Raw genomic sequence first — 26151 nt, forward strand, 5'->3', positions numbered from 1 at the left:
AACCAAAAAAGAATCCCCCTCGTCCTCACGTACCACCCCACCAACCTCCGGATCCAACGCATCATCCTCCGACACTTCCGCCATCTGCAATCCGACCCCACCACCAAAGACATCTTTCCCTCCCCACCTTTATCTGCTTTCCGGAGGGACAACTCTCTCCGTGACTCCCTTGTCCGCTCCACACTCCCCTCCAGCTCCACCACACCCGGCACTTTTCCCTGCAACCGCAGGAAGTGCTACACCTGCCCCCATACCTCCTCCCTCACCCCCATCCCAGGCCCCAAGAAGACTTTCCACATCAAGCAGATGTTCACCTGCACATCTGCCAATGTGGTATACTGCATCCGCTGTACCCGGTGTGGCTTCCTCTACATCGGGGAAACCAAGCGGAGACTCGGGGACCGCTTTGCAGAACACCTACGCTCGGTTCGCAACAAACAACTGCACCTCCCAGTCGCGAACCATTTCAACTCCCCCTCCCATTCCTCAGACGACATGTCCATCCTGGGCCTCCTGCAGTGCCACAACGATGCCACCCAAAGGTTGCAGGAACAGCAACTCATATTCCGCTTGGGAACCCTGCAGCCCAATGGTATCAATGTGGATTTCACAAGTTTCAAAATCTCCCCTCCCCCCACCGCATCCCAAAACCAGTCCAACTCGTCCCTGCCTCCCTAACCTGTTCTTCCTCCCACCTATCCCCTCCTCCCACCTCAAGCCGCACCTCCATCTCCTACCGACCAACCTCATCCCGCCCCCTTGACCTGTCCGTCCTCCCTGGACTGACCTATCCCCTTCCTAACTCCCTACCTACACTCACCTTTCCTGGCCCCATCCCCGCCTCTTCGACCTGTTTGTTTCCTCTCCACCTATCCTCTCCTCTATCCCTCTTCTATCTGCCTCCCACTCTCTCCCTATTCATTTCAAAACCCCCTTCCCCTCCCCCTTTTCTGATGAAGGGTCTAGGCCCGAAACGTCAGCCTCTCTGCTCCTATGATGCTGCTTGGCCTGCGGTGTTCATCCAGCCCTGCACCTTGTTGTCTCGGATTCTCCAGCATCTGCAGTTCCTACTATCTCTAGGGGGGTGCAGCTAGTTCTGGAGCACAAGTCTTCAGCACAATCTGCAAATGATCTTTCTTGTTTATACGTTTTCTCTTTTTTTTAGGTGAAATCTCACTGCAAAATAGTAAGAGGTTAGTTTGAGTATCCTGCTCTTCCTCTGACTTCCAGAGCACCCCTTAGCCAACATTTCTGGTTCCTGCTTGACACCTTTCATTTCCCAGTGATGTAGCCAAGAAACTTGCTGTACAGAAAACTAAAGACACAAACCATCACACTACTACTTCATTGCATCATCTTATGCTCTTGTAACATTGTTAGCGATTCATTCTATTGAGGATCTAAACTGAACTAGAATATGGTCTAGGTCCTCTCAAGCAAATAAGGAAGTTCTGCTGCTAGGGAGATGGGCAATAACAGTTTGCAACTCGATCCAATCATTAGAACAGTTCCTTCTGCCAATACTCACTGAAGCAAAGACTTTGCTAATTGCAGCTTCAATCTGGAATTCACTTGCTCCTGCATCCATATTACCACTGACTGCATAAGCCATCGACTGTAGAAATATACATGAGCTTTAGTAAGAAAAGTATTATGCTATGCATTATTTCACATTTCGTCCTTTTACTTATGTAAATATCTATAACAATGGGACTCAATACTCCAGCTGAGCCCAAAGCAAAATCTTTTTAAAACCAAATTAATTCAGTGGGTTGAATTCAAATTTCATCTAGAATGCTATACAAATGGAGACAAAAGATACAAGGGCTAAATTGACACCTAATACACAAATGCTATGCATCCTAACACATAAGATTGCGAGGATTCTTTGCGGCTTTGTGGCGTGGTATTACAGAGATCACAATTGTAAAACAACTTTTCTCCTGCATGTAAGAACATGCAGTTCTTGATTTATTCAATCTTTTAAATTTATTCTAAAAGAAATGTGTTTTGCAGTGTACCTTTGCAGTGCAGCAGATTAGCAACTGGCAAACTTCTGAAATTACCAAGGAGACACTTGGTAACTTATTGGATCTTGAAAGGAAACTAAAGGTTGTTTCACAAGAAAGTTATTACAATCTTCACTTTATTCCCAGCAAATCAAACAGTTGTATAATTGGAAGGCAAATAAATCCTAGGCCAGATAAGATGCATCTCAGCATTTTTAAGGAAATAATGAAAGAATACAGAAAATGAGGGAGGTCTTGCCAATCAAGCTTAGCTTGCTTTGAAGGTATGATAAAAGGGGTTTGGTAGGAATATGATAGGAGTTTAGATTTACTTGGATTTCAGACTGCTTCAGAAATAAACCGTAGGATTTAATGCTCCACCAGAATCCCACCCCCCCTCCACCCCCCACCAATGCTTCCCCTCATGCGGAAAGCCTGGAAAACAAGGGGTTGGGGATAGGATCAAACATTCAAAAGCATTCAATGCCTGATTAAGAAACCCAACATTAGGAGGAGAGATCTCACTGAGAGTCATCCCTTCATCTCTGACTTCCCTGACTTCCATCTCCAAGACCCCATCCCACAAACCTAAAGTTCCCCTCATTTTCCTTTCACCCTGGAGTCCTTCCTGAACTCTGTTGTTTAGTAGGTACATTGCCTGTAGCTGCCACTACTCCTAGTGATACTGATGGGCAAAAAGAACTGCAGGCCATTAATTGGCAACAGGCCTTAAATGTTAACTTTTCCTTTCTCTGCAGATTTTGCCTGACTAACTGAGTATTTCCAGCATTTTCCCTCTTCCTTTCAAATTTTCAGCATTCACAGTTCTCAGTTTATGTGATAGATTTTGTTGGTTATCTTATAAAACTCATTGTACAGGGATTATCATCAGTCTGGCATTACGTTACTGATAAGTCCCACTTCTTTTGTTTAATGTTCTTACGCATGTTCTAGATCTAGCAGTCTTCGACTCAATACCTAAATTTGCAAATGAAAGAAAGCTAATATAGATGGTAATGCTACATCTAAACAGGCTGAGCTACAGCAACATTTGAATATTCATGGGAATTGATCAAATATATGGAAGATCAAATTTAATAGAGAGAAAATCACGAGGACAAGGAATTGGAAAGAAATGGAAAGAAAACAGTGTATGTGTGTGATAACCCCTACGTGGCCCAGGGAAACCACTAATTAATATTCCTGTAGAGCTCATTGAGTATGAGTTCCCTTGGTAACAAGCAATAGCCTGCCAGCTAGAATTAATTGCCTAAGTCTTTCACAAAGTAGATCAGGACCCTCCTGTGGTGCAGAGGTAATGCCCTTACCCCTGAACTGAGAGACCTGCACTGAAATCCCTCCTGCTCTAGAGGGTGTAATAATATCTCTCAATAGGTTGATAAGGGAAATAGGTTAAATATTTAAAAAAGCAGATGCAGAAATAGGTCTGCAGAATTGTCTTTCCAGGGCTGGGACTAGCCTATGTATGTTATGAGCAGTGCCTCTATTTTTGTATTCAAGAATTAATAATGTTCCTTTCACAAGAACACAAGAACACAAGAACTAGGAGCAGGAGTAGGCCGTCTGGCCCTTCGAGCCTGCTCCGCCATTCAATAAGATCATGGCTGATCCTTTCGTGGACTCAGATCCACTTACCCATGTTCTCACCGTATCCCTTAATTCCTCTATTGTTCAAAAAAAATCTACCTTTTTTTTAAAAGTGTTTACTGAAGCAGCGTCAACTACTTCACTGGGCAAGGAATTCCATGGATTAACAACCCTCTGGGTGAAGAAATTCCTTCTCAGTTCAGTCCTAAATCTGCTCCCTCTAATCTTGAGGCTATGCCCTCTTGTCCTAGCTTCACCTGCTAGTGGAAACATCCTCTCTACTTCTATCTTATCTATTCCCTTCATAATTTTATATGTTTCTATAAGATCCCCACTCAATCTTCTGAATTCCAATGAATATAATCCCAATCTACTCAGTCTCTCCTCATAAGCCAACACCCTCAACTCTGGAATCAACCTAATGAACCTCCTTTGCACCCCATCCAGTGCCAGTACATCCTTTCTCAAGTAAGGAGACCAAAACTGCACGCAGTACTCTAGGTGTGGCCTCACCAGCACCTTGTACAGCTGCAACATAACCTCTCTGCTTTTAATCTCAATCCCTTTAGCAATGAAGGACAAAATTCCATTTGCCTTCCTAATTACTTGTTGTACCTACAGACCTTCCTTCTGTGATTCATGCACAAGGACACCCAGGTCCCTCTGCAAAGCAGCATGCCGCAACTTTTTACCATTCAAGTAATAATCCTTTTTACTATTACTCCTACCAAAATGTTTCCAATTGGGTTTCCTGAGTTATTACAATGTGGTAAACAGACAGATCTAGAATCCTCACTGACAATAGTTGCGGCTCTTGTGACAATGTTTGGTGATGAGAAAAACAAATCAGATGATATCATGTATCAGAAATATATTGTATATTCTGAAGCAAGCCAGCAGAATGCTGGAGAAACTCAGCAGGTCTGGCAGCATCTGTGGAAGAGAAACAGTTGATGTTTCAAGTCTGGAATGACATCCTCAGAACCAGAAATAAACATGATGCTGCTTGGCCTGCTGTGTTCATCCAGCCCTGCACCTTGTTGTCATGTATTCTGTACTGTGCACAGGTCATGTCACCAGAGTATGAAAAGGATATTGCAGCTATTGGAGAGAGCGACCAGAATGATTAAGACAATAAAGGGTTTGGATTATGTGGAACAATTATGTAAACAAAGCATTGTTTCTCTGAAGAAAAATTGAGAGATGACATGATTGTTCTTTTTATAACTTGAAAGGAACTAGATAGTGTAAACCATGAAAAACTGCTTCACCTTTTTCAAGTAGAGTTAGTGAATACAACCTGCAGTTCAAACGACTACATTAAAAACCAATTTGCTCAAATTGTATTTTAATGAAATGAATGATCAATTTGGAAAGCAAGTTCCCTAGATAGATAGTAGTACCAGGATTGATTCATTTAAATGAAAACTAGATTGATTCTTTCAGAACATGCTAATTTGGCATTTACTATGACTAATTTGATACAGTGACATATCTATGTGTTGCTTGCTTGGAATGATAAATGACTTATGGTTTTCAAAGCTCTGCACAATGGAAATTTTACTTGTACTTCATTTTGAGTCCTACCAGACTAACTGAGGTTAATTACTATAATTAATTAACAACTTCATTATCATGTTAAGTGGCTACCAGGATGGTATACAGCAAACTAGGTGGGCCTTCTTCTTTTCCTGTCAAGTTATTCATATGCTCATATTATATTTGTGACACTTTTCAGGATAAAATCACAAAATAACAAGACAAAACATGCTCCAACTTTCTGACTTTAATACCAGGTATGACTATTGCTATTCCGATTCAGATCTGCTAATGCAACAGAGTTGGCAATTAAACATGGGACTTTCCTGTCTGGATGACTCATTTATACACAATCAGGAAGTGGCGAGAGAAAATTTGTTCTGGAATTTGTACCTCTGTTACATACTGTAGCATAGCCATATTAGCGATTTTCTCTTGAATGAGGCCATATGTGTGAATCTTGCTGCCAAATTGTGTTCGATTGGTGGCATGGTCAACCTATTGAAACAGTTACAAAAGAAAATGTAAAGGATATTGGATAAGCACGATGAACACTGAAGTTAAAAAGAAACAACATTTTGAGTGGAGTTTATTATTCTAGTTTCAGTTCAAATCAAACTTGATGATTCTACTCTTTTGCAGTTTTTGTTTAATATAGAATATAAAAAAAAATTCCAGTAATTGCTATAAATCAAGAGGTTGTAGAGAGAAAGGAACCTAGCAATATTGCAATCATGAGGGAAATGATAATAAGCAAACTGATGGAGCTGTAACAAAAATCAAGTGCTGGAGAAACTCAAAAGATCCGACAGCACCTGTGGAGAGGGACAAACAAAAATTAACACTTAAGTCCTGTGACTCTGTCAGAACTGAAAACCAGCTGGGAAATGGTGGTATTTATGCTGATAACAGGGGATGAGAGAAATGAGGGAGTCAAATAGATGGAGATGGTGCCCAGAGACAGATAAAATAAAGGGATTGCTGATGATAAATTGAGTGGGAGTTAAATGCTGAACGGATGCTAATGGTAAGTGTGAATAGTTAAAAATGAGTTGGCTGTGCTGGGAGCAACCCATATACCTGGGGGTGTGGGGTGTGTAATGAACATGGAGGAAAGGTGTTTACACTTTGAAATTGTTAAATTCAATGTTGAGTCCTGAGGCTTGTTAAGTTAGCAAGGCAGAGGATGAAGTAATGTTCCTCTAAATAGCACTGAATTTCACTGGAGCACTGCAGCAGGCCTCAGAGATAAATGTTAGCATGAGAGCATGGTGGTGTGTTGAAGTGACAAGTAACTGGAAGCTCGCCGTCATTTTTACAGACGGAGTAGAAATATTCCCCAAAGTGGTCACCCAGTCCGAGTTTCGTCTTCCCTATGTATAGGAGACCACAATGTGAGCAGCGGATGCAGTAAACTAGATTGAATGATCTGCAAGTAAATCATTGCTTCACCTGGAAGGTTTGTCTGGGTCTTTCATCTGAGACAGGAAGAGGCAAACATGCAAGTTTAGCACCTTCTGTGACTGCACAGGAAGGTGCCGTGGAAGCGGGGAGGGAGGTGGAGGTGGTGTGAGGAGGTGTTGGAGTGGAAGTTATTGCAGAAAATCAAAGCTTAGTGTAGGTGGTAACATATTAGCATTGTTAAAGCTTGCCTGGCAGAAAACAGACAGCATGCATAAAGGAGCAGGAAAGTTGACGTTTCGGGTCGGGACCCTTCTTAATTTTTGAAGGGTCCTGACCCGAAACGTCAATTTTCCTGCTCCTGTAACGCTGCCTGGCCTGCTGTGCTCCTCCAGGTCCACACTGTGTTATCTCACTCCAGCATTGGCAGTTCTTACTATCTCTGAGCATGTATAAAGGAGCCTTTGTCATTGCCTGATTGGTAGGATGTGACAAGTGGAGTCCTGCAGGGTTCTGTGCTGGGGCCTCAATTTCTGATAGTGCAGGATAGTAAACACCCTCATGACAGATATGCAAGAACTTTCTGAACTGCATACTATAGTGTGGCAAGGATTTAACTAAAAAAAACACCAGATCCTAGGAACAACGTGTTGAATTAGAAGAGTTGCACTGATAATCAATAGAACAATATATTTTCGCAGGAAATAAGATTTTATTTCTGAAAAAAGAAACAAACCCCCTTCACTCTGAACCTGGCTGACTCCATTGCTGGGGTAGATATCCCTTAAATCCACACTATTCATGGAGCCAGACAGTTTCTATGATTATAGTCATGAACCACAGTCTGGATTTAGAAGTCTCGTGAAAACCAAGTTCAAATTATCTTACTAGTCACTCTCATTGCATTTCCATGCTAACTCATGCATCCACCTATTCCCTATAACACCTCCATGCCTCCATTCCAATGTCAATGCACTTTACCCTATATGTACTATACGTAATGAGGCTTGACTGAGATCCCACGCCTATAAAAGAATGAGAGTGGAAGCCTGCTGAACTCAGTTGAGAACTTTGCTTGTTTGACATCCTCGTGCTTATTAATAAGATGTTCTTTCTGAAATTTATTTTTGAAATGTCTTAGTGATAATTTGCACAGAAGAAAGAAATATGAAATATTTAGGTTCTGTTATTGATACTTTAATAGTCTGTTTGACTGACAATTCTATAGAGTTGAAGAAACAGCAGTTTCTCACAGAAGTATGAGTGGGTGTCTTTTTCTTATCATTTTTATACATGCCATCGTTCCTATCGGAGTCACTGGTTCTTGATATAATGTACATTAGGTGAACAAGAGTAAAAGGGTCATGAGTTGGCTTGAGGCATGGAGATAGAGCATATGGAATGTGTGTCAAAGAACCCAGGTACTGAGGAGACCTTCCAATGGGCCTGTTTCAGCACCTGAAGACCTCCAGTGGCTGTCTCTGATCTGCTTCATATAACCCCCTTCTCCAATCCCACACCTCCTCCAACTCCACACCCTCCCTTTCCAATCTCACACCCCTCTCCCCAGTCTCACACCCCTCTCCCCAATGCCACCGCAATGTGATATTTGGTTTTGAAGGGGCACTTTCTCCTAAGCCAGGAACATCCTTAACTCAAGCTACCCATCTCAAAGACAAGAATCTCTTCCATTGTGTCTGAAATGGTAGCATTGCGCAACCTTACTTCCTCATTGTAATGGAGGAAAAGATCAGAATGTCTACAAAATCTTTTTATGTTTTGCATTTGGTCACAGGTCTGCATACCAACTTACCAAAAGCTGAAAATCCCTCTTGTTTTACAATTTGTTGTAAATGGTAAAGACAGCTTCATCTTATTGGACCATGGGCGGCACTCTCATTAAAGAAAGACAACCAGTGGTGGCTTAACCTCAAGGTCACGAGGCTTCAGGAAAGGGGAGATGATTGAGAAGGGGAGTCCTTTGTGGTAACCTCAGCTGGTGCAGGAATTGAACCCACACAGTTGGCATGGCAAACCAATCATCCAGCCAGCTGAGTTAATTGACATTTTACTAGTTCTGATAGACAGGGTCCAAAGTCCAAACACATCGTGTAAGCATCACAGCTAAGAAAAGTCAAGTATAAGTTTCAGTGCAGCTGTATTACTAGGAAATCCATTTTGCCAATGTCAATTTTGGCAATGTTGAAAACGCAGCCCACTTTCAAAACCTTACAAACAACATTATGTTATTTCCCCTCTCTAAACTGTTTCTGAACTTTGGTAATCTCTTTTATCATTAAACTCCCCTATTTAAAGGTTATATGGCAATTTTGATTTCTGCAAGCAGTTGGCTTAACATTAAAAGAGCTATTAGCTAAGTTACAGGCAGCTTTTACATTTTACCGGCATAGAGCTATGCACATTGCATACAAAATAAAAGGCCCTGTGATGGAGTCAAGGAGCAATAGTATTTGTGGCACCACTGTTTCATATGTTTAAATCCAGGATCTGATGTAAGACATTTACACACAAAAGGATTGTAACATAAACCAAATGTATGCTTACTGCTTTGGAAATAGCATCAATCATTGTCCCTGAAAGAGCAGCAGCCATGCCAAATCGACCATTGTTCAGTATATTCATGGCGACTTTAAACCCGTTGCCAACTCCACCAAGTACATTTTCCGCTGGCACCTTCACATTGTCAAAATAGACCTCAGCTGTGTTAGAAGCCTTGATTCCCATCTTCTTTTCAGGAGGCCCACTGAATCAAAACAAAAAAAAACATTGTGTGAGGCACAGAGCGTCATCATGATGGATCAGGAAGTGAAGAAGATCCAAGCAGAACACAAAGAAGATTGGATGTTCCACATGTAATAATTACAGTGGCTCAGTGGTCAGCACTGCTGCCTCAGAGTGCCATGGACCTGGGTTCAATTCCACCATTTGGTGATGCTCAGTGTAGAGTTTGTAGGTTCTCCCACTGTCTGAGTGGGGTTCCTCCCACAGTCGAATAGATGTGCAGGTTAGCTGGACTAGCCGTGCTAACTTTCCCATAGTATCCAAGGATATGTGGGTTAGTCATGGGAAATGTAGGGTTATGCATGTGGGATGCTCTCTGGAGGGTTGGTGTGGATTTAATGGGCCAATTGGCCTGCTTCCACAGTGTAGGGATTAAATGATAAAATATGCACATTTTATTTCATTACCTTCCCCCAAAATCCGTCCTTACACTACCCATGGGAAGGCCAGCAAATAAAAGCGTACAAGATCTCGGCCAATTCTGTTTTGTGATTATGTCTGCACATTCAGGATTGGGTTAACTTAATATTCTTGCTTTTTCCATTCCAAATGGCAGGGATAGTCAGAGCCAATAGTCACATGTTGCTTTACAGAATGATAGAATGCTAATTTTGCCCATGATCCTCTGCACAATGTAGTTATCTATACACCAATTACCAAGGGTGCCAGGAATATCCAACATATCCACCAGGAAAGCAAATACAGGGAGAATGACAATTATGAATCAAGGAAATATGTGGGCACTTGTCCTCATAATTGGAAACAATTAACGGCACAGGGAGATCAAACTAAGAGAAGAAGGAAAGCATTATCTTCAAAAGTAAAAGCACAAGCCAGTACCTATTAAGTATCAAACAGGCTGAGAATGAAAAGCAGGAACTAATATTCTCGGATACAATATAAACTGAGAATCTCCACACAATCAGCTCAAAGAAATCTAAAAACGTCCTGTGCGTGTGACAATTTACTATAGGTCCAACAGAGCAGTTACCATAATTATCTAGCAATTGTAGTCCAAACCAACATTAAACTGAATGTGTGCTAACACCTGAGATTTTATAAAAAAAAGAGAACCAGCGAAAAATCAAAAAAGACAGTGATGTACTGAACAGTGGCACATTTAATAAATCTTGCATTCAACCAAAAACGATATATAGCAGCTTAAACATAGGAACAGGAGTATTTCATACAGCTATTTAAGTCTGATCCACCATTCAACACAAAATCATAGAAGTATTATGGCACAGAAAGAGGACATTTGGCCCATCATATCTTTTAGCCAAATAATACCCAATGTCCTCTTGAATGCCTCACACAATCATGACTGATTGAATACGTTAATGTTTTTCACTCATCATGTCCCTATAATTCTTTATGACACTGGTAATCAGAAATCTTTCAACTCTACCTTAAACATAGTGAAAGACTGAACCTCCATAGTCATCTGCAGTAGAGAATTCCAAAGGCTCGCAGTCATCTGAATTAAATAATTTCTCCTCATCCTCTTTATTTCTGAAATGTGTCCATTGGTTCTAGACTCTCCAACTACAGGGAGCATCCTATTTATATCCTACAGAGTCTTTTGTAGGTTTTTTGCAGGGAGGAAGTCTTGCTCTTGGGATTTGCCAGCCAATTTGTTCGGCCAGCAGCTCCAACTATGCTGGAAGTGACAAGAGTTCAGTGGTGGCTGCTACTGGAGCTGCAGGTCCACTGTGAGTTCAGCATGGAACCTAGACTGAGCTATGTATAGCGTGTTGGGTGGGAACCTGAGCAACCTTAGGTAGTTGGGGTGAGCGAGGTGCAGAGGATGGGCTGAGGACAGGTAGGGGTAGGTTCTTTTCTCTGCATTTCTTCTGCAGCTGTTGTGCAGTGAAAATGGGACCTCCTCAACCAGGGCTCTGTCATTGATCCAAGCATCCTTGAATGCATCCCACAGCATGCTACATGCCATGAGCTCAGCAACACCCAGTTCTTCATGAAATAGAGAAGGCCATCCGCCAGCTTAGGAAAAGCAAGCCTGCTGGAGCAGACAGTATCCCCGCTGAGGCATTGAAGTGTGGAGGCAAAGAGCTCCTGCTGCAGCTAAGTACCCTTGCCTGCCTTATCTGGAAGGAGGAGCGCATCCTGGGAGAGCTCCGAGATGCCACAGTCATGAGCATTTTCAAAAAAAGGGAACAAGTCTGACTGTGATAACCAGGGCGAATATCCCTGCTGTCAACCGTTAGAAAAGTCATCGCCAAGGTCCTCCTTGTCTCCTCCCTGGGGCTGAGGAATTCCTCCCAGAATCGCAGTATGGTTTTCAGCCTCGGAGGAGCATAAAGGACATGATTTTCACCATGCAACAGCTGCAGGAGAAATGCAGAGAAATGAACTACCCCTGTACATGGCCTTCTTATATCTTACAAAGGCCTTTGACACCGTCAACAGGTAGTAGCAGACAGGTGGGAAGGAAACAGGGGTGCTATCCTCAGGGCTTTCCCTCGATACTTTTTTTAATTCACTCGTGGACGTTGCTGACTGGCCTGCACTTATTGCAAAGGGCACTCTCTGAATGTAGCATTCTGCCTCAGCCGCTTCTCTAAAAAATAAAAATAATTGGCTGTCCATTCCTGCCTGGCTATCCCAGCCACCTATATCATCACATGGACGCTATTATTATTTGGGTTAATTGAGATTCCAACAAAGCTCTATTGTCCCTTAGTTATTGATAAATATACTTTGTGTATATATATATATATTATATATGTATAGTAGGTAGGTTATGAGCTTTGGCACCCACTGATCCTCTCTATAGTGCGAGTGAGCTTATGGTGAATGGGAAAGCTACACAAAAACCATCCCCCTAGCCCCCAATCCCCCCACAGTGAAATGTGCCTGACAAGGGCTTCTAATATCCAGCTCTCTATCTCTAAAAGAAGTAAGAAAGGATTTGAAGGAAAACCAACATCAATAGTCAAATAGATAGAGAAACAGATTGTATAAGCTCCCACAAGGTTTCAGAAGAACAAGTGGTGATCTAATAATATGAGATATTGCAAGCATTTTTGACAACAAATCAGAGATAATAATAAACTAGGAGAAAAGTAGATACTTAGCCAAAGAAGCACATCTTCAAAAACGCTTACCAGAAAATTGAGATTAAAAAATCTCAACATATTGTTTCACTTAACTGAGACACTCCTCCAAATTTTCTTTCCACAATAAATGCAGTGATTTTGTCCTTCTCTTTTCCAGTGTGTTTATCCTTGACAGTAGTTTTTGCAAACACAGTGAAGATTTCTGCTGTGCCCCCATTACTGAAAAAAATTCAAAAATAAATGACTGAACAAAGAATTAATTCTCTATGCGCTCAGTTCTCTTCTTTCTGCCTAAAAATGTGGCTACTAACAGCTCAAACTTTCGATGAGGAGCAATATCCAGTCAGGCAACTGGATTTTATGTTCCAGTACTCCTGTTGGATATTTGGCCTTAAAACATCCAAAACAAGAATTGAAATTCATGCTAAATCCAATGGATTAAGTAGCCTGAGTTTTCCTCTTTGGGATGGAGTTCAGTCAGAAATATGTCTGACATCCCACTGTGCCCACCCCAGCTTCAACCTTGTGTCAGAGCTGATAAGAGGCTCAATACTAGTAAACAGTGGGATTACTGTGGTCAAGATTAAAAATTAATCCCAGTTCCCTCTCTCGCAGCAACGAAACTCCACACAATCTATAATGGAGATAATCACACTATCTGAAGGTGCAATGAAATGCTTGTTGCACTGGAGTGAGGAGCCCACTGGTGGGTTTCACCCAAGAACAAGCCTACCAGTAGCTAAGTTGTTGGTGCATTTGGTGAAGAAGGAGACTGCTCTAAGATCTTCCTCTATTAATTTTGGTAGATACTGCTATTCTTCCAAACTTACCAACATCTGCCACATCTTCCAGGAAACAACAGAATTCTCAATTCATTTTATCCTTGAATCCCTGATCTTGATAATACAGTTGACACTCACCTAATCCAGAGCTTGCCTCCATTCAGAATGTAGTTTTCACCCTTCTCCACAGCAGTTGTTTTTATAGAGGCTGCATCAGATCCACTAGCTGTTTCAGTGAGACAGAAGGCAGCTATTGTTTTACCTACAAATGGATAAGCAAAAGAATAAGTAGGACAAAAAAGTTTTAGTGGCTTTGGCATCTATTTGGGACCTGGCTAAAAGCCAAATTAATAATTAAAAGTCATTTAGCGTTGAGCTTCCTTTCCTAAATCCCTGCAAGTCGAAGCCGATCACATAAATTCCCCCAAATGATATGAAACTCATACTCTCACACACAAAATTCACAGAAGGGTTAATTTGGAAACCATAAAATGTAACCTCTTTAGTGCTAAGGAGGGAAAGTAAAGGGGATTTCTTTTCTCTACATGCTTTCCTTACTTTTCTCTTAATTTACATTTCAGGAAGGAACACCAAGTTTAAAAAAAGCACCAAGTTATTGAATCATCAAATTAAAGGGATCCAGCTTTTTATTTTATAACCAAACAGTTCAGTGATGTTTTTTCACACTACTGGAGCAGGGTAGGATTTGAATAGAGGGTTACTAGCTCAGAGGTATGAACACTACTGCTACACCACAAGAGCCCTTAGAAACAGTTGAAGCTCTTAATCAATACTGGAACTGTTCTGGTTTACCCTTAAAGGGATCTGCATTTCTAATGTTGACAAAATGAAGCACAAAATCTGTGGTCATAAGGTTTTTGAGGGTTAACTCCTATGTCTTATAAAATTATGAATGAAACATAATGAGCCATGTCTAGAAGATACCTTTCAGAGTGTATATCACCTATGTAAAGTCATCCAGCCCTTAATATACTTTATTATTCATTCATTCATGGGATGGCTGGCAATGCCAGCAGTTCAGAGTCAACACATTGCTGTGGTTTTGGACCAGACCCGGTAAGGATGGCAGTTTCATTCCCTAAAGGACATCTGTGAACCTGATGGGTTTTTCCATTTAAAATTTAAAACCATTACGGACTGTTCCAGTGGCGGTACCACCGGTGGTGTATCTGCCAATGGGAGGCGGATCAATGCATCCACATTTGCTACTTTGCCTTCCGGAGAGTGTTCCAACTTGTAATTATACACACTTAGTATCACAGCCCACCGCTGAATTCAGCCTGAAGCTCTGGGCGGCACTGCCTTGTCCTCTTTAAGTAGACTTAGCAGGAGTATGTGGTCCATATAATTACAAATTTATATCTGCAAAGGTATTAGTAGACCTTCCTGACTCCAACTATGATCACCAGACTTCCTTCTCTATCTGGGTGTATTTACGCTCTGCATTAGCTGAAGTCCTGGATGCATATGCTATTGGGTGTTCCTCTCCATTGGTGAGAAGTCACATAACATCAGGCTGTAGTCCAACAGGATTATTTGAAATCACAAGCTTTCAGAGCACTGTTCTTTCATCAGGTGAAGTCAAGGTGACTTCACCTGACAAGGGAGCAGCGCTCCGAAAGCTTGTGATTTCAAATAAACCTGTTGGATTATAGCCTGGTGTCATGTGACTTCTGACCTTGTCCACCTTAGTCAAACCACCGGCACCTCCACATCATGGCCTCTCCATTGGGCCACCTGTGAGCTAATACTACACCGATGCAATCCGGGAAGGCATCGCATGTCAATACCAGCTCTTGCTTGGTATCATAGTGTGCCAACACCTTGGACATTATAGTTATTTCTTTGCTTCCCTGGAAGCTATGGCTTGGCTATGGGGCCATTTCCAAGGCTGACCCTTTAAGAATTGATACAAAAGTGGTACTATGGAGGCCAGGTTATGTATAAACTTTCCATAATAATTCACCAGCCCAAGGAAAGACCTGAGCTCCGATACTTACAGACACCTTTCATCACCCTCACTTTAGCTTCCAAAAGGTGTATTCCAGTCTTGTCAACTCTGTAACGCAGGTAGGTCACATAAGGTGCCTGGAACACACAGTTTTCTCTTCTAAGGAATTCATCACCCAGGGAGAAATATTTAAGCACTATATCCAAGTTCTCCAAGTGCTCTTTATTGGTCTTCCCTGTTATTAGCATGTCATCCAGATAAATGACGACGTGGGGAAGCCCTTGTAAAATGTTCTCCATTGTCAACTGGAAAAGAGCGCAGGCTGATAATACTCCAGGTGGCAGTCTTGTATATTGGTACAAATCCTTATGGATATTAACTGTGGCTTATTTCTGGAACTCCTCACCCACACGCAATTGCAGGTAGGCGTGCCTCATGTCCAGCTTCATTAAGGACAGACCCCCCTCTCGCCAATTCAAATCCTCTATGAGATGGATTGGGTATTTATCCAGCTGCAAAAAGTGGTTTACTATTTGTTAAATTTCCCACAAAGGCAAACTGACCCGTCAGGCTCACCAGTTGGTATGACAGATGCTGCCCATTCCGCAAACTGCTCTGATTTGATGATACCTTGGCTTTCCAGCCTCCTGATTTCTGCCTCTACTTTTGCCTGTAATGCAAAGGGCACTGAGCGGGCCTTGCAGAATCGTGGAATTGCTTCCTGGTCAACATGCAAGGTGGTCTTGGGTCCTTTGTTAATCCCTAGACCTTCCTGAAAGAATTCTGGGTATTTAATTAGGATTTCACTCAGGCAGCCACTTTCTAATCGAAAAATGTTGAGCTAATCCAGATGAATCTCTCTCAGCCAATTTCACCCCGTCAAGCTTGGGCCCAAGTCTTTTACTACAATAAGTGTAACTGAACCAACTGCTTCTTGTAAAAGACCAAAACCAAAGATGTATCCTTAATCTGTAAAGGTTGCCTGGTAGAAGTTCTCAGTCCAGCCAAGGTCTTGTACAAATTTAAGGGTTGGAGTCTAGAGCAAATTTTGATAAAAATGGGTTCTGCGATGACTGACACAGCCACACAGGTATCGACCTCCATCAGCACCAGATGACCATTAACCAGACGTTTACTTTGATTGGTTCTGATTTGGATGTTGATCAGCAATCTAACAGTTCCAAACCAGATGCAGTTGGACTTTCCAGGGTGTGTACTCTCCTAGATACCTGCCTACAAGTTATCTTACTCAATTTAGGTCTGATGGGACTCTTTTGCTGTCTCGAGTCCACATACTGGCAGCAACTACAATGGCTTGCCAGCATGGATCCTAAAGAAAATTTTAACAATTTGGCCAAGGCTTGGCTTTGTTTTGGGGTTTTGCTGTCGGCTGACCTAGAGTCCCTCTGTTCAGGATATGTCCTGAATGAGGCTATGCAATTGCTTTCACTCAAGTGGTGCAACCCAAGCTCAATCGGACTGGAAAGGTATCCACTTCCATCAGAATATCCTGAAACTCATTTCCTCTTCTTGTCACATTTTCCAATGTTAAAGCCAGTTGTTGCGCCTGTTTGAAGTCCAGTGGGCTTCAGCTAAAAGGCGGATTTGCATGGTTACATCATTAATCCCACATACCAATGGTCTCTCAGCATCTCATTCAGGGTAAATTCGAAGTCACATGCTCTCTGCTAGTCATCTTAACCAAGTTAAAAATCCCAATCCGGTTCACCTAGTTCTTGAATCGCTGAGTAAAACCAATAGCATTTCAGAATTAGAGGAGGCTTGGGTTCATAATATTCCTTAGCTAAATCCGTCAACTCTTCAAAGATTTTAGTATCTGGTGCCTCAGGAAAGGTTAGGCTCCTAATAACCGAAAAAGCTGCAGCTCCATAAGTTGTCAGGACAATTACTCGATGCTTTTCATCTGCCCCACGTCATTTTCCCGGAGACAATAATATGTTCTTTCAACATAATGGGCTCCGTCTTTGACAGTAGAATCGAACGAGTCAAGTTTCTCAAATAATGGCATGATGTCAGAATGCTTACCTCGAATCAAAGTGAATGAATTTCTTCAGAACTGTGTTTTACTTTTCTCGCCACTGAAATAACTCCTGGCATCCCATCACCAAGTCACCCTTTATTTACACGTGGAAAGTCCTTGACATTGATCCAGCTCCCTCACAGCCAGCTATCTGAGTGAACAGGATGTCTGACACTGCTGTCAGCCAAAGCTCCCTGATTGGACCAGATTAACAGCCCCAATCAAGGAACTCAAATTCTACGAGGTCCATCTGGCTGACTTTGTTATAATCACTACAGTGTGTCTTTTTGCTTCGAGATGGCATCAGCAGAGTAGCAGCCTTTGTGCCCGGGTTCTGGGCCCGGGGCTCGTCCACTTCCATCTGCCTTTCTTTTTCTCTTTTTCTTCCTTTTATATTTGCTTTATCTTTGTTTCTCTTCCTTTTTTCAGTGACATTAGTCCCCTTCCTGGGAGTGTCAGCAGCAGCAGGTTCCTTTGCTGAAATGGCATTCCCAGAAGGCAGTAACATAAGCCAGAGCAAGGCACCAGCTGTGTGGTGGGCCCAGCGACATATTTACACCCAGCACGGACTCATACAACGACAACATTGGTGGAGGAAGGATGGTGCTGGAGAATGGCATCACAGTGCCGGTGGCAGCGGTGCAGCTCCAGGCCATGTCTGGGCCCAGGTACCTGTCAGCGAAGGCAGTGGCATTCCAGCTGCGGCAGCATTGCGGGGACTTGGGATATGTGCGTGTTTGCAGACTGAGGGATGGAATTTGTGCCTAGTTTCTCAAGCAGCAAAGACTCATAGCAGAGGCAGGGGAGTGATCTGGATGTTTCCTTTGGGCCTTTTCTTTTACTTATGATTCTGTGTTTAATTATGTCTTCTATATACTAAGATGGCACCTGAGAATGGTGACTTTGTACGCTTTTCCTGTATTCCTGTACTTGAGTAGACATGACAATAAAACCTAAATCTAAATCTAAATCTGGATTAGCAGTCCGGTGTTAATACTGGTCTGCCCTTTCCCTCCCCCTCTTTCTCCCCCCCTTAAAATGAATAGACTTGAGTTAATAGCCTCAACCAATTTATTTCTACAAATGTCATAAATAATATATACATTTGACAAGAGGACATAAAAACACAATGCCTACTCATAAATAATAAATTTCCTATACCCTGAAGCTCTGAATGAAGTCTCACCCACCTGATGCAAGGTCAGGCAAATATTTCTTCTTCTGTTCATCAGTGCCAAACAATAAAATTCCTTTAAAGCCAATAGATTGATGAGCCCCAAGAGTAATGCCCACTCCAAGGTCATGATGACCAACAATCTCCACCAGTCTAGCATACTATAACAGTGTAGAGTTGAAGAATGAATGTTAAGCACAACAGAATGCAAAACACACAAACATTTGCAGTTCATCATGATATGTAAAGCAATCAAACAAAAATCAAATTTTATTCTAAGAGCATGAAGATCCAATTCATTTCCTAAGGAGGCAGCAAGTTGGTAAAGTGGTAAATTTTCTTTCTGCTTTGGCCAGAAAGAACAACTGAATTGTTTTCTTGTAAAAACAAGTCTGTACGCTTTGAGAACCAAAAAGTTTAAAAATAAGAGGCCTCGCATTTAATTGGTGATGATGAGGAATTTTGTTGCTGAGTCATTGGTCTTTGGAATTCTCTCCATTAGAAAGCAGTGGAGGCAGTGTCATTGAATATATTCAAGGACAAGTTCAACAGGTTTTTGATTTATAAGGAATCAATCGGAAAAGTGGAAGTCACAATCGGATTAGCCATAATCTTATTGAAACGAAAACAGAAACTGCTGGACAAACTCAGCAGGTCTGGCAGCATTTGTGGACAGAATGCAGAGTTAATGTTTTGAATCCAGTCACCTGAAGGAAGGAATTTTATTGTTTGACACTGATGAACAAACAAAGGGTCATTGTATGGAAAACATTAATTCTGCTTTCTAACCACGGATGCTGCCAGACCTGCTGAGTTTCTCCAGCAATTTCTGTTTCTGTTTCAGATCTTCAAAATCTGCAACTTTTTTGCTTTATGTTAATCTTATTGAATGCTGGAACAAACTCATTGGGCTAAATTGCTAACTCTTGCACCTCTCTTTTTGATCTTATTCGTGTCTTGTCTTTATTTGCAAATCAGATACCAAAGGAGCCCCATGACAATTCCATCCAAATGGCAAGATACCAAAACAGTGAGAAAAAACTTCAGTGATGCAGAATTTCAAGTCCTCATGGACAAGATTTGGCTAAGGACTATTGGTTTCTTGGGTCTTCAGTTAAGAAATCTGGCAAAGTATCTTTTCTAAGTTACGTTCAGAAACGTAGCAATGGCACTCAGGAGCACCTTACCATAACTAAGAGGAGCAGGGGTAGGTGGTTCGGCCCCTCAAGCCTGCCTGCCATTTGACAAGATCGTGGCTGATCTGCCCTAGGCCACAAATCCTCTTTTGTGTCAGCTCAGCATAGCTGTCAACTTCCTGATATTTCAAAAATCTATCGACCTCCTCTTTAAAAACTTTCAGTGATCTAGCTTCTACAGCTCTCTGAGGTAAAAATTCAAGACATTTACTATCTTCTGGGGGAAGAAATTCCTTCACATCTCAGTTTTAAATAACTGCCTTCTTATTCTGTAACTACGTCCCGTAGTTTGAAATTCTCCCAGTAGTGGAAATATCTTCTCAATACCTAGAATCTTGCATATTTCAACACGATCACCCCTCATTCTTCTAAACTGTAATTAATAAAGAACAAATCTGTTTAGCCATTCTTGATAAGTCAACTGCTTCATCCCAGGAATTAGCCTGAAAATCTCTTTGAACAGTCCAAAGTGTCCGAACACTTTTTTTTAAACACAAGGACCAAAACCAATATCCAGGTGCATCTTCATTCACACACACTGTACAATTGTAACAAGGCTTCCCTGTTTTTAAACTCCAACACCCTAGCAATAAAAACTGAAATTCTATTTGCCTTAAATTAATTGCTACAATTGCATACTAATGTTTTGTGTTTCATGCTGCCTAAATCCCATGCACTGCACTTCTTTGGCATCTCTCCCATTTAAATAATAATCTGTCTTCGGATTCTTTCTACCAAAGTGCAAGGCCTCACACCTTCCTACATTAAACTTCATCTGCTCCACTAACTCAACATTGCAAATTCCTTATATCCTCAATACAACATGCCCTCCCACCTATTTTGGTATCATCAGCAAATTTGGATATATTCCACTTGCCCCATTCTCTTCGTCATTCATATAGATATTAAATAATTAATGCCCAAGGACTGATCCTTGAGACACTCTATTAGATAGTCTTTCCAACTCGAAAAAGACCCAATAATCCTAACTCTCTGTCTACTGTGTATTAACCAATCTCAATCCATAACCAAAATGAAATAACTCCACAAAGGCCAGTATCCCATCACCAAGTCACCTCTTATTTACATATGAACACTCATTGGCTGTAGTACTGTCTCATATAGAGTCAGGCACCAGAGTCAGTATCTCTTATGTTCCCTCCTTTTATATGTCAGCCAGGGCTCTCTGATTGGACCAGATGAACAACTCCAATCAAGGAACTCAGATTCTATGAAGTCCACTTGGTTGACGTCATTACAATCACCATAACTAATATTGTGTACTCATATGCTGTGCAATAACCTTTTAGGTGGCACCTTATTGAATGCCTTCTGAAAATCTAAACACACTAGATCTGCTCATTCCCCTTTATCAACTCTGCTTATTGTAGCAACAAAGAACTGTAGAAAACGTGCTAAATATGATTCCCGTTCATAAAACCATGTTTACTCTGTTTGATTGCCAGTCTCATCTTCCAAAGGTTTCACACTTATTTTAGCTACTCTTTTTTTTATTTTTGGATAGTTTGCCAGTATCTCAAACCAACTCCTTTTGATCATTGCTGAAAAAGAGACTTCTTGCCAAAGCTTTTCATGGGGCACTCATCAGGACAGATACAAGAATGCCAAAATTCAAACAATCACAACAAATTATATTATGAAAGAAAATGGTGTCCATTGGTTAGAAAGATGATTCTGATTGGCTGAGACTTTGCCACAGGAAAAATAATGGGTGCTATAGTCTCCTCAAACCCCCGGGTAATTGAAAAATGGCACTAGCGTTGAATGTGTTCTCTTGGTTTGCACAGAAGACACTCCTGATGTATGAATGCATGTCATTTCCAGTAAGTATAAATGAGCCATGATTTGAGCTTGACTGATTATCTTAAACTGGTTGTTAGCATGGCTATTGCACACTCAGGATTGTTCATAACATCATAAAATCACATCTAACAGTAGATGTTTTGTTTTGGGCTATGTAAGTGTAGGCTGTTGGAATATGATCTCTCTCTGTCTATTGCAACAAACTAAAAGGAGCATGCTGTTTGACCTAATCAGTCAATTGTTGGAACATACAGCCTACATACCTGGTAATGGACCAGTACAGAAATTCAAATTTCCTGTTGAAGGTGGGAATAAAAAATAAATCTGGACCAGCTCCTTTTTTACGCTGGCACTCCAAGCTGACCCCTTTTTTTTTGTTAAGTGGATTTACAAGAAATCAAGAAGGACAGCTGAAGGCCATTTTGTCCATTGTAACTATGCTGGCTCTTTGAAGGAGCAACTTGTCTTGTATCACATCCTGATCCATTCCCTATAAACCTGCACATTCTACAGATTTCACTTGCTCTCTAATATTTCATCGGTAACCTTTGCATGAAACTTCTCTCCAAAGCCTAATTTGAAGTAATTCCTTATAACTTCATGCTCACCTAAGACTTGAAGCTTCCACCACATACACTTGTACTCAATCAGCTGTCTGCTACCAGCCGGGAGAATTCTTCACTGGAGTTCCGAAGAATAAGGAGGGGGAATCTCATAGAAACTGATAAAATTCTAACCAGACTAGGAAGGATGAATGCAAGATATTTTACCCAATGTCTGGGGAGGCCAGAACAAGGCGTCACAGATTAAGGACACAGGTTAGGCTATTTAGGACTAAGACGAGGAGAAATTTCTTCATTCAAAGAGAAGTGATCCCATGGAATTCTCTGCCACAGAAAATGGTTGAGGCCAAAATATCGAATGTCTTCAAGAAGAAATTAGTTCTTGGGGCTAAAAGGTATGGGTATAAAGTGAGAACAGGATACTGAGTTGGATGATCATACCGAACGATGGAGCAGGCTCAAATACCATATTATAGAATCCCTGCGAAATGGAAGGAGGCCATTTGGCCCATTGAGTCTGCATCAACCCTCTAAATAGCATCCCAACCAAAGGCAGCCCCCTTACCTTATCCCCATGACCCCACAAATGGGGGGGATAAACCCATGCTATTCTATTGTAACCTTTACAGTGGGTAAGGTTAACATAGGGCAGTGCTGAGCAACATAGAACATAGAACATATAAAGAATATAGAACAGTACAGCTAGTACAGGCCCTTCGGCCCAATGTTGTGCCGACTCATTATCCTACTCTAAGAACAAACTAACCTGCATACCCTTCATTTTACTATCATCCACGTACCTATCCAAGAGTCACGTGACATGACCTGCCCCTCACAAAGCCACGCTAACTATTTCTAATCAAACTATGCTTTTCCAAATAATCATAAATACTATGTCTCAGAATCCTCTCCACTAATTTAATATCCAGTTCATTAACTGTCCAAAGTAAAAATAAACACTCTAAAAAAAATTCTTGTGGGCCCAAGATGTGAGCAAGAATTTTCAACGTTGTGATGCCTTTATAAGGAACAAATGTGCCAGGCTGAACCGATTGTAGCAAGCTACTATAAGTACTCATTTTTCTGACCATAGGTTATACTGAGTTTTGTGTGGGGGGAGGGGGTGTGGTGTTCCAACATCTCACAGGAATCTTAATAGCTTAAAACCATCCAATCATGTTCATCTGATTTGCCCATTTAAGTTGAAAGAATGCATGGAGAAAACAGTCCCATTACAGGACCAGGAACCTCAGCTGACACATGATGGAGTGATATTGATTATGCCCTTTCATTCATGATCCTGAAAACAGCAGGTACCTACAACTCACCCTGTCTTACCACAACAAGCAAGGGAAATTCAAGGCTTTAGCAATAACACGGAAAGATGATACAATGCAATTCAAATTCAGTTTTAAAAGTGTATCCTTATACACTTAATTTTGAGTTATGCATTAACTCCTTCCACCTTTTTTTATATTTTTTATAAAAGAGTGTAAATGGCTTATGATAAAAACAACATTATTCTTATCTACTCTGATCCTGTTAAAGAGAAGAGATTTAAGGATTTACTTCAAGCACCCCTCATATTACACATTGGTATAGTTATTCATGCCTAAATGTAAATACTGAGAAAGAGCAGATATAGATGAGGCCCTTACCTGAGTATTGGTGAGTCCCAAACCCCCAAGATCAACAGGAACTTGCAAACCAAAAGCTCCCATTTCCTTTAAACCTTCCATGGTCTTATCCTCTACCTTCCCCAGTCTATCATTTTCAGCAGCATTGTTGACCTCCTAGAACAAAAATGCAGTAATTACAGCTTAGCATCATACCGAGTAACTTTCCTGTTCAATTTCTCATGGCATATTTTCTGTGGGTAATGTGTGTTGCTTGACAGCTAGTGTGGAACCGGCTTTCAATTAAGGAAACAGCAGAGTGGTGCTGATCCCCTTGCCCACCATCCACAGATGCACACTTCCAATTAAGGTTTTGAGAAAAGGATTAGAAATGGAAATGTATTTTTACCTTCCTAATCAAACAGCACAGCAATCAAGCTGTAGCATCTCAACTGCCATGGAAATAGCACAAATCAGGATCAAATAAAACACAATGAATGCAATTCCTGAGTATGAGCGAAATATTTTTTCTGAACCTCAATGTTATAACAAGCCTTCAGAACAGTCACCCAATATTCACAGTAATAAAACTAAGATAAAAGAAGGAAATCAGCATGACATTACTTGCCAGGAAAAACTTGGAGACTGGGTCCACTAGCTCCTTAAGAAACTGTGCCTGCTCATTATTTAGAACTGCGTGAAAGAACAACACAGAATCCATATTTAAGTTGAATTCTCAAATAAAGAAAATATCACAATTCAAAAATAAATCTCTTACAGGTCAGATATCTCTGCATCTGCAAAATGGGCTGCAGCATTGTACAAAATAAAAACCAAAAGAACTGCAGATGCTGTAAATCAGGAACAAAAACAAAGTTGCTGGAAAAGCTCAGCAGATCTGGCAGCATCTGTGGAGGAGAAAACAGAGTTAACGTTTTGGGTCTGGTGACCCTTCCTCAGAACGGTTGCAGCATTGCACAGTTGGATTGAAAGGAATAATGAAGGCCTCTAAGAGTTACATTGTGATAATTGCCATTTGCATGGTAAACGATACAAGGTTAAGGCTACAAATATCGCGCAATTGGAAGCATATAAAAGTGGAAAATCAGTGAGTGCTTCTTGCACCTTACTATATGAAGGTGGCTGTTGGGCAGGCTTTCAGCCTAGACATGAGCAACTTGAAGAGTGTCCAGAAGGTAGGTTAACTATGTAAAGACCTCAAATGAAAAACATATATCTCATTCCTGATATTTCTTCACATCAGTACTTTCATGCCAACCTAACTTGCCAGCTGCATTAGCTTTACTAAGGTTCAGAAGGAGGAAAAGAAGGGATGAACAATGCCAAATTGGGCAATTCAGAAATTCAGCATGTCCATAAAGACACTTACCAATTTTTATAGATGCATCATAGAAAGCATTCTATCTGGATGCATCATGCCTTGGTATGGCAACTGCTCTGCCCTGAACTGTAAGAAACTACAGAGAGTTGTGAACATAGCCTAGATCAACAAGCAAACCAACCTTCCATCCATTGACTCCATCTGTATTTCTTGCTGCTTCAGAAAGGCAACTGACATCATCAAAAACCTTCCCCACTCCAGTTATAATCTCTTCCAACCTCTTTGTCAGGCAGAAGATACAAAAGCTTAAACACACAAACCAACAGATTCAAGAACAGCTTCTTCCCCGCTGTTATTAAACTTCTGAATGGACCTCTCACATTTTAAGTTTAAAGTCAATCTCGCTGTTTGTGCACCTTTTCTGCAGCTGCGATATTGTGGTCTTCGTTCTGTTCTATTACCCTACTGCATTTTGTATCGTATGATCTGCATGCAAAACAACACTTTTCACTGTACCTAAGTACATGTGACAATAATAAATCAAATCAAATCAAATCAAATCAAAAGAAAACAGAGACACAAGGCTGGGAGGGCTGCAGCTGTGGATGAACAAGCAATGCCTGAAGCAGGAAGCTAGGATCTTAAGAATCACCCAGCAGTGTACCCAGAGAGAGTGGATTGAAGGCATTGCAGCTGTCTGCAGATGGAGGAAACACAGTGCTGGAGGCTCTTTGCAATAAGGACAAGGACACCTGCATCTGCCACTTCCAGCAGTCTGATTGCTAACTGTGTTAAAGTGCTACATCTGTGGTGCTGAAGATCACAGCAGTACTGAACTTCCCAGCCAGTGACAACTCCCAAATAGCTGACAAGTGTATATTTGAGTCAACTGATACCTTTTACAGAAAACAAATACAGTTTTACCAGTTTCTTGTACAAGTTATGCATAATGTCCTTCCTTTTACATTCAATGATAACATTTTATTAGCTTTGTTTTTTTTTAAATTCATTTACAGGGCATGAACACTGCTGGCTGGCCAGCATTTTTATTGCCCTTGAGAAGGTGGTGGTGAGATGCCTTCTTAAACCACTACAGTCCACATATTGTAGGTTGACCCACCCACAATGCCCTTTCGGAGGGAATATCAGGATTTTGACATAGTGACAGTGAGGGAATGATGATGAGTGACTTGGAGGGGAACTTC

At 41.3% G+C, this 26151-nt stretch overlaps 1 protein-coding gene across 1 annotated transcript in view; it reads right to left on the minus strand.

The window, feature by feature from the left end:
• Positions 1-1432: 1432 nt before the first annotated feature.
• LOC109912656 (very long-chain specific acyl-CoA dehydrogenase, mitochondrial-like) overlaps positions 1433-26151 on the minus strand; it is a 40919-nt gene continuing 16200 nt past the window's right edge. Inside the window, exons 4-11 of the mRNA XM_020512083.2 lie at positions 24233-24297; positions 23647-23781; positions 18422-18566; positions 13357-13480; positions 12530-12655; positions 9123-9321; positions 5550-5654; positions 1433-1615 (exon numbers count right to left, since the gene is read on the minus strand). Coding sequence (XP_020367672.2) covers positions 1433-1615; positions 5550-5654; positions 9123-9321; positions 12530-12655; positions 13357-13480; positions 18422-18566; positions 23647-23781; positions 24233-24297 — 1082 coding nt within the window. The remainder of the gene's footprint in view (positions 1616-5549; positions 5655-9122; positions 9322-12529; positions 12656-13356; positions 13481-18421; positions 18567-23646; positions 23782-24232; positions 24298-26151) is intronic.

Source organism: Rhincodon typus, chromosome 13, assembly GCF_021869965.1.
Source record: "Rhincodon typus isolate 14 chromosome 13, sRhiTyp1.1, whole genome shotgun sequence".
NCBI classification, from domain to species: domain Eukaryota; kingdom Metazoa; phylum Chordata; class Chondrichthyes; order Orectolobiformes; family Rhincodontidae; genus Rhincodon; species Rhincodon typus.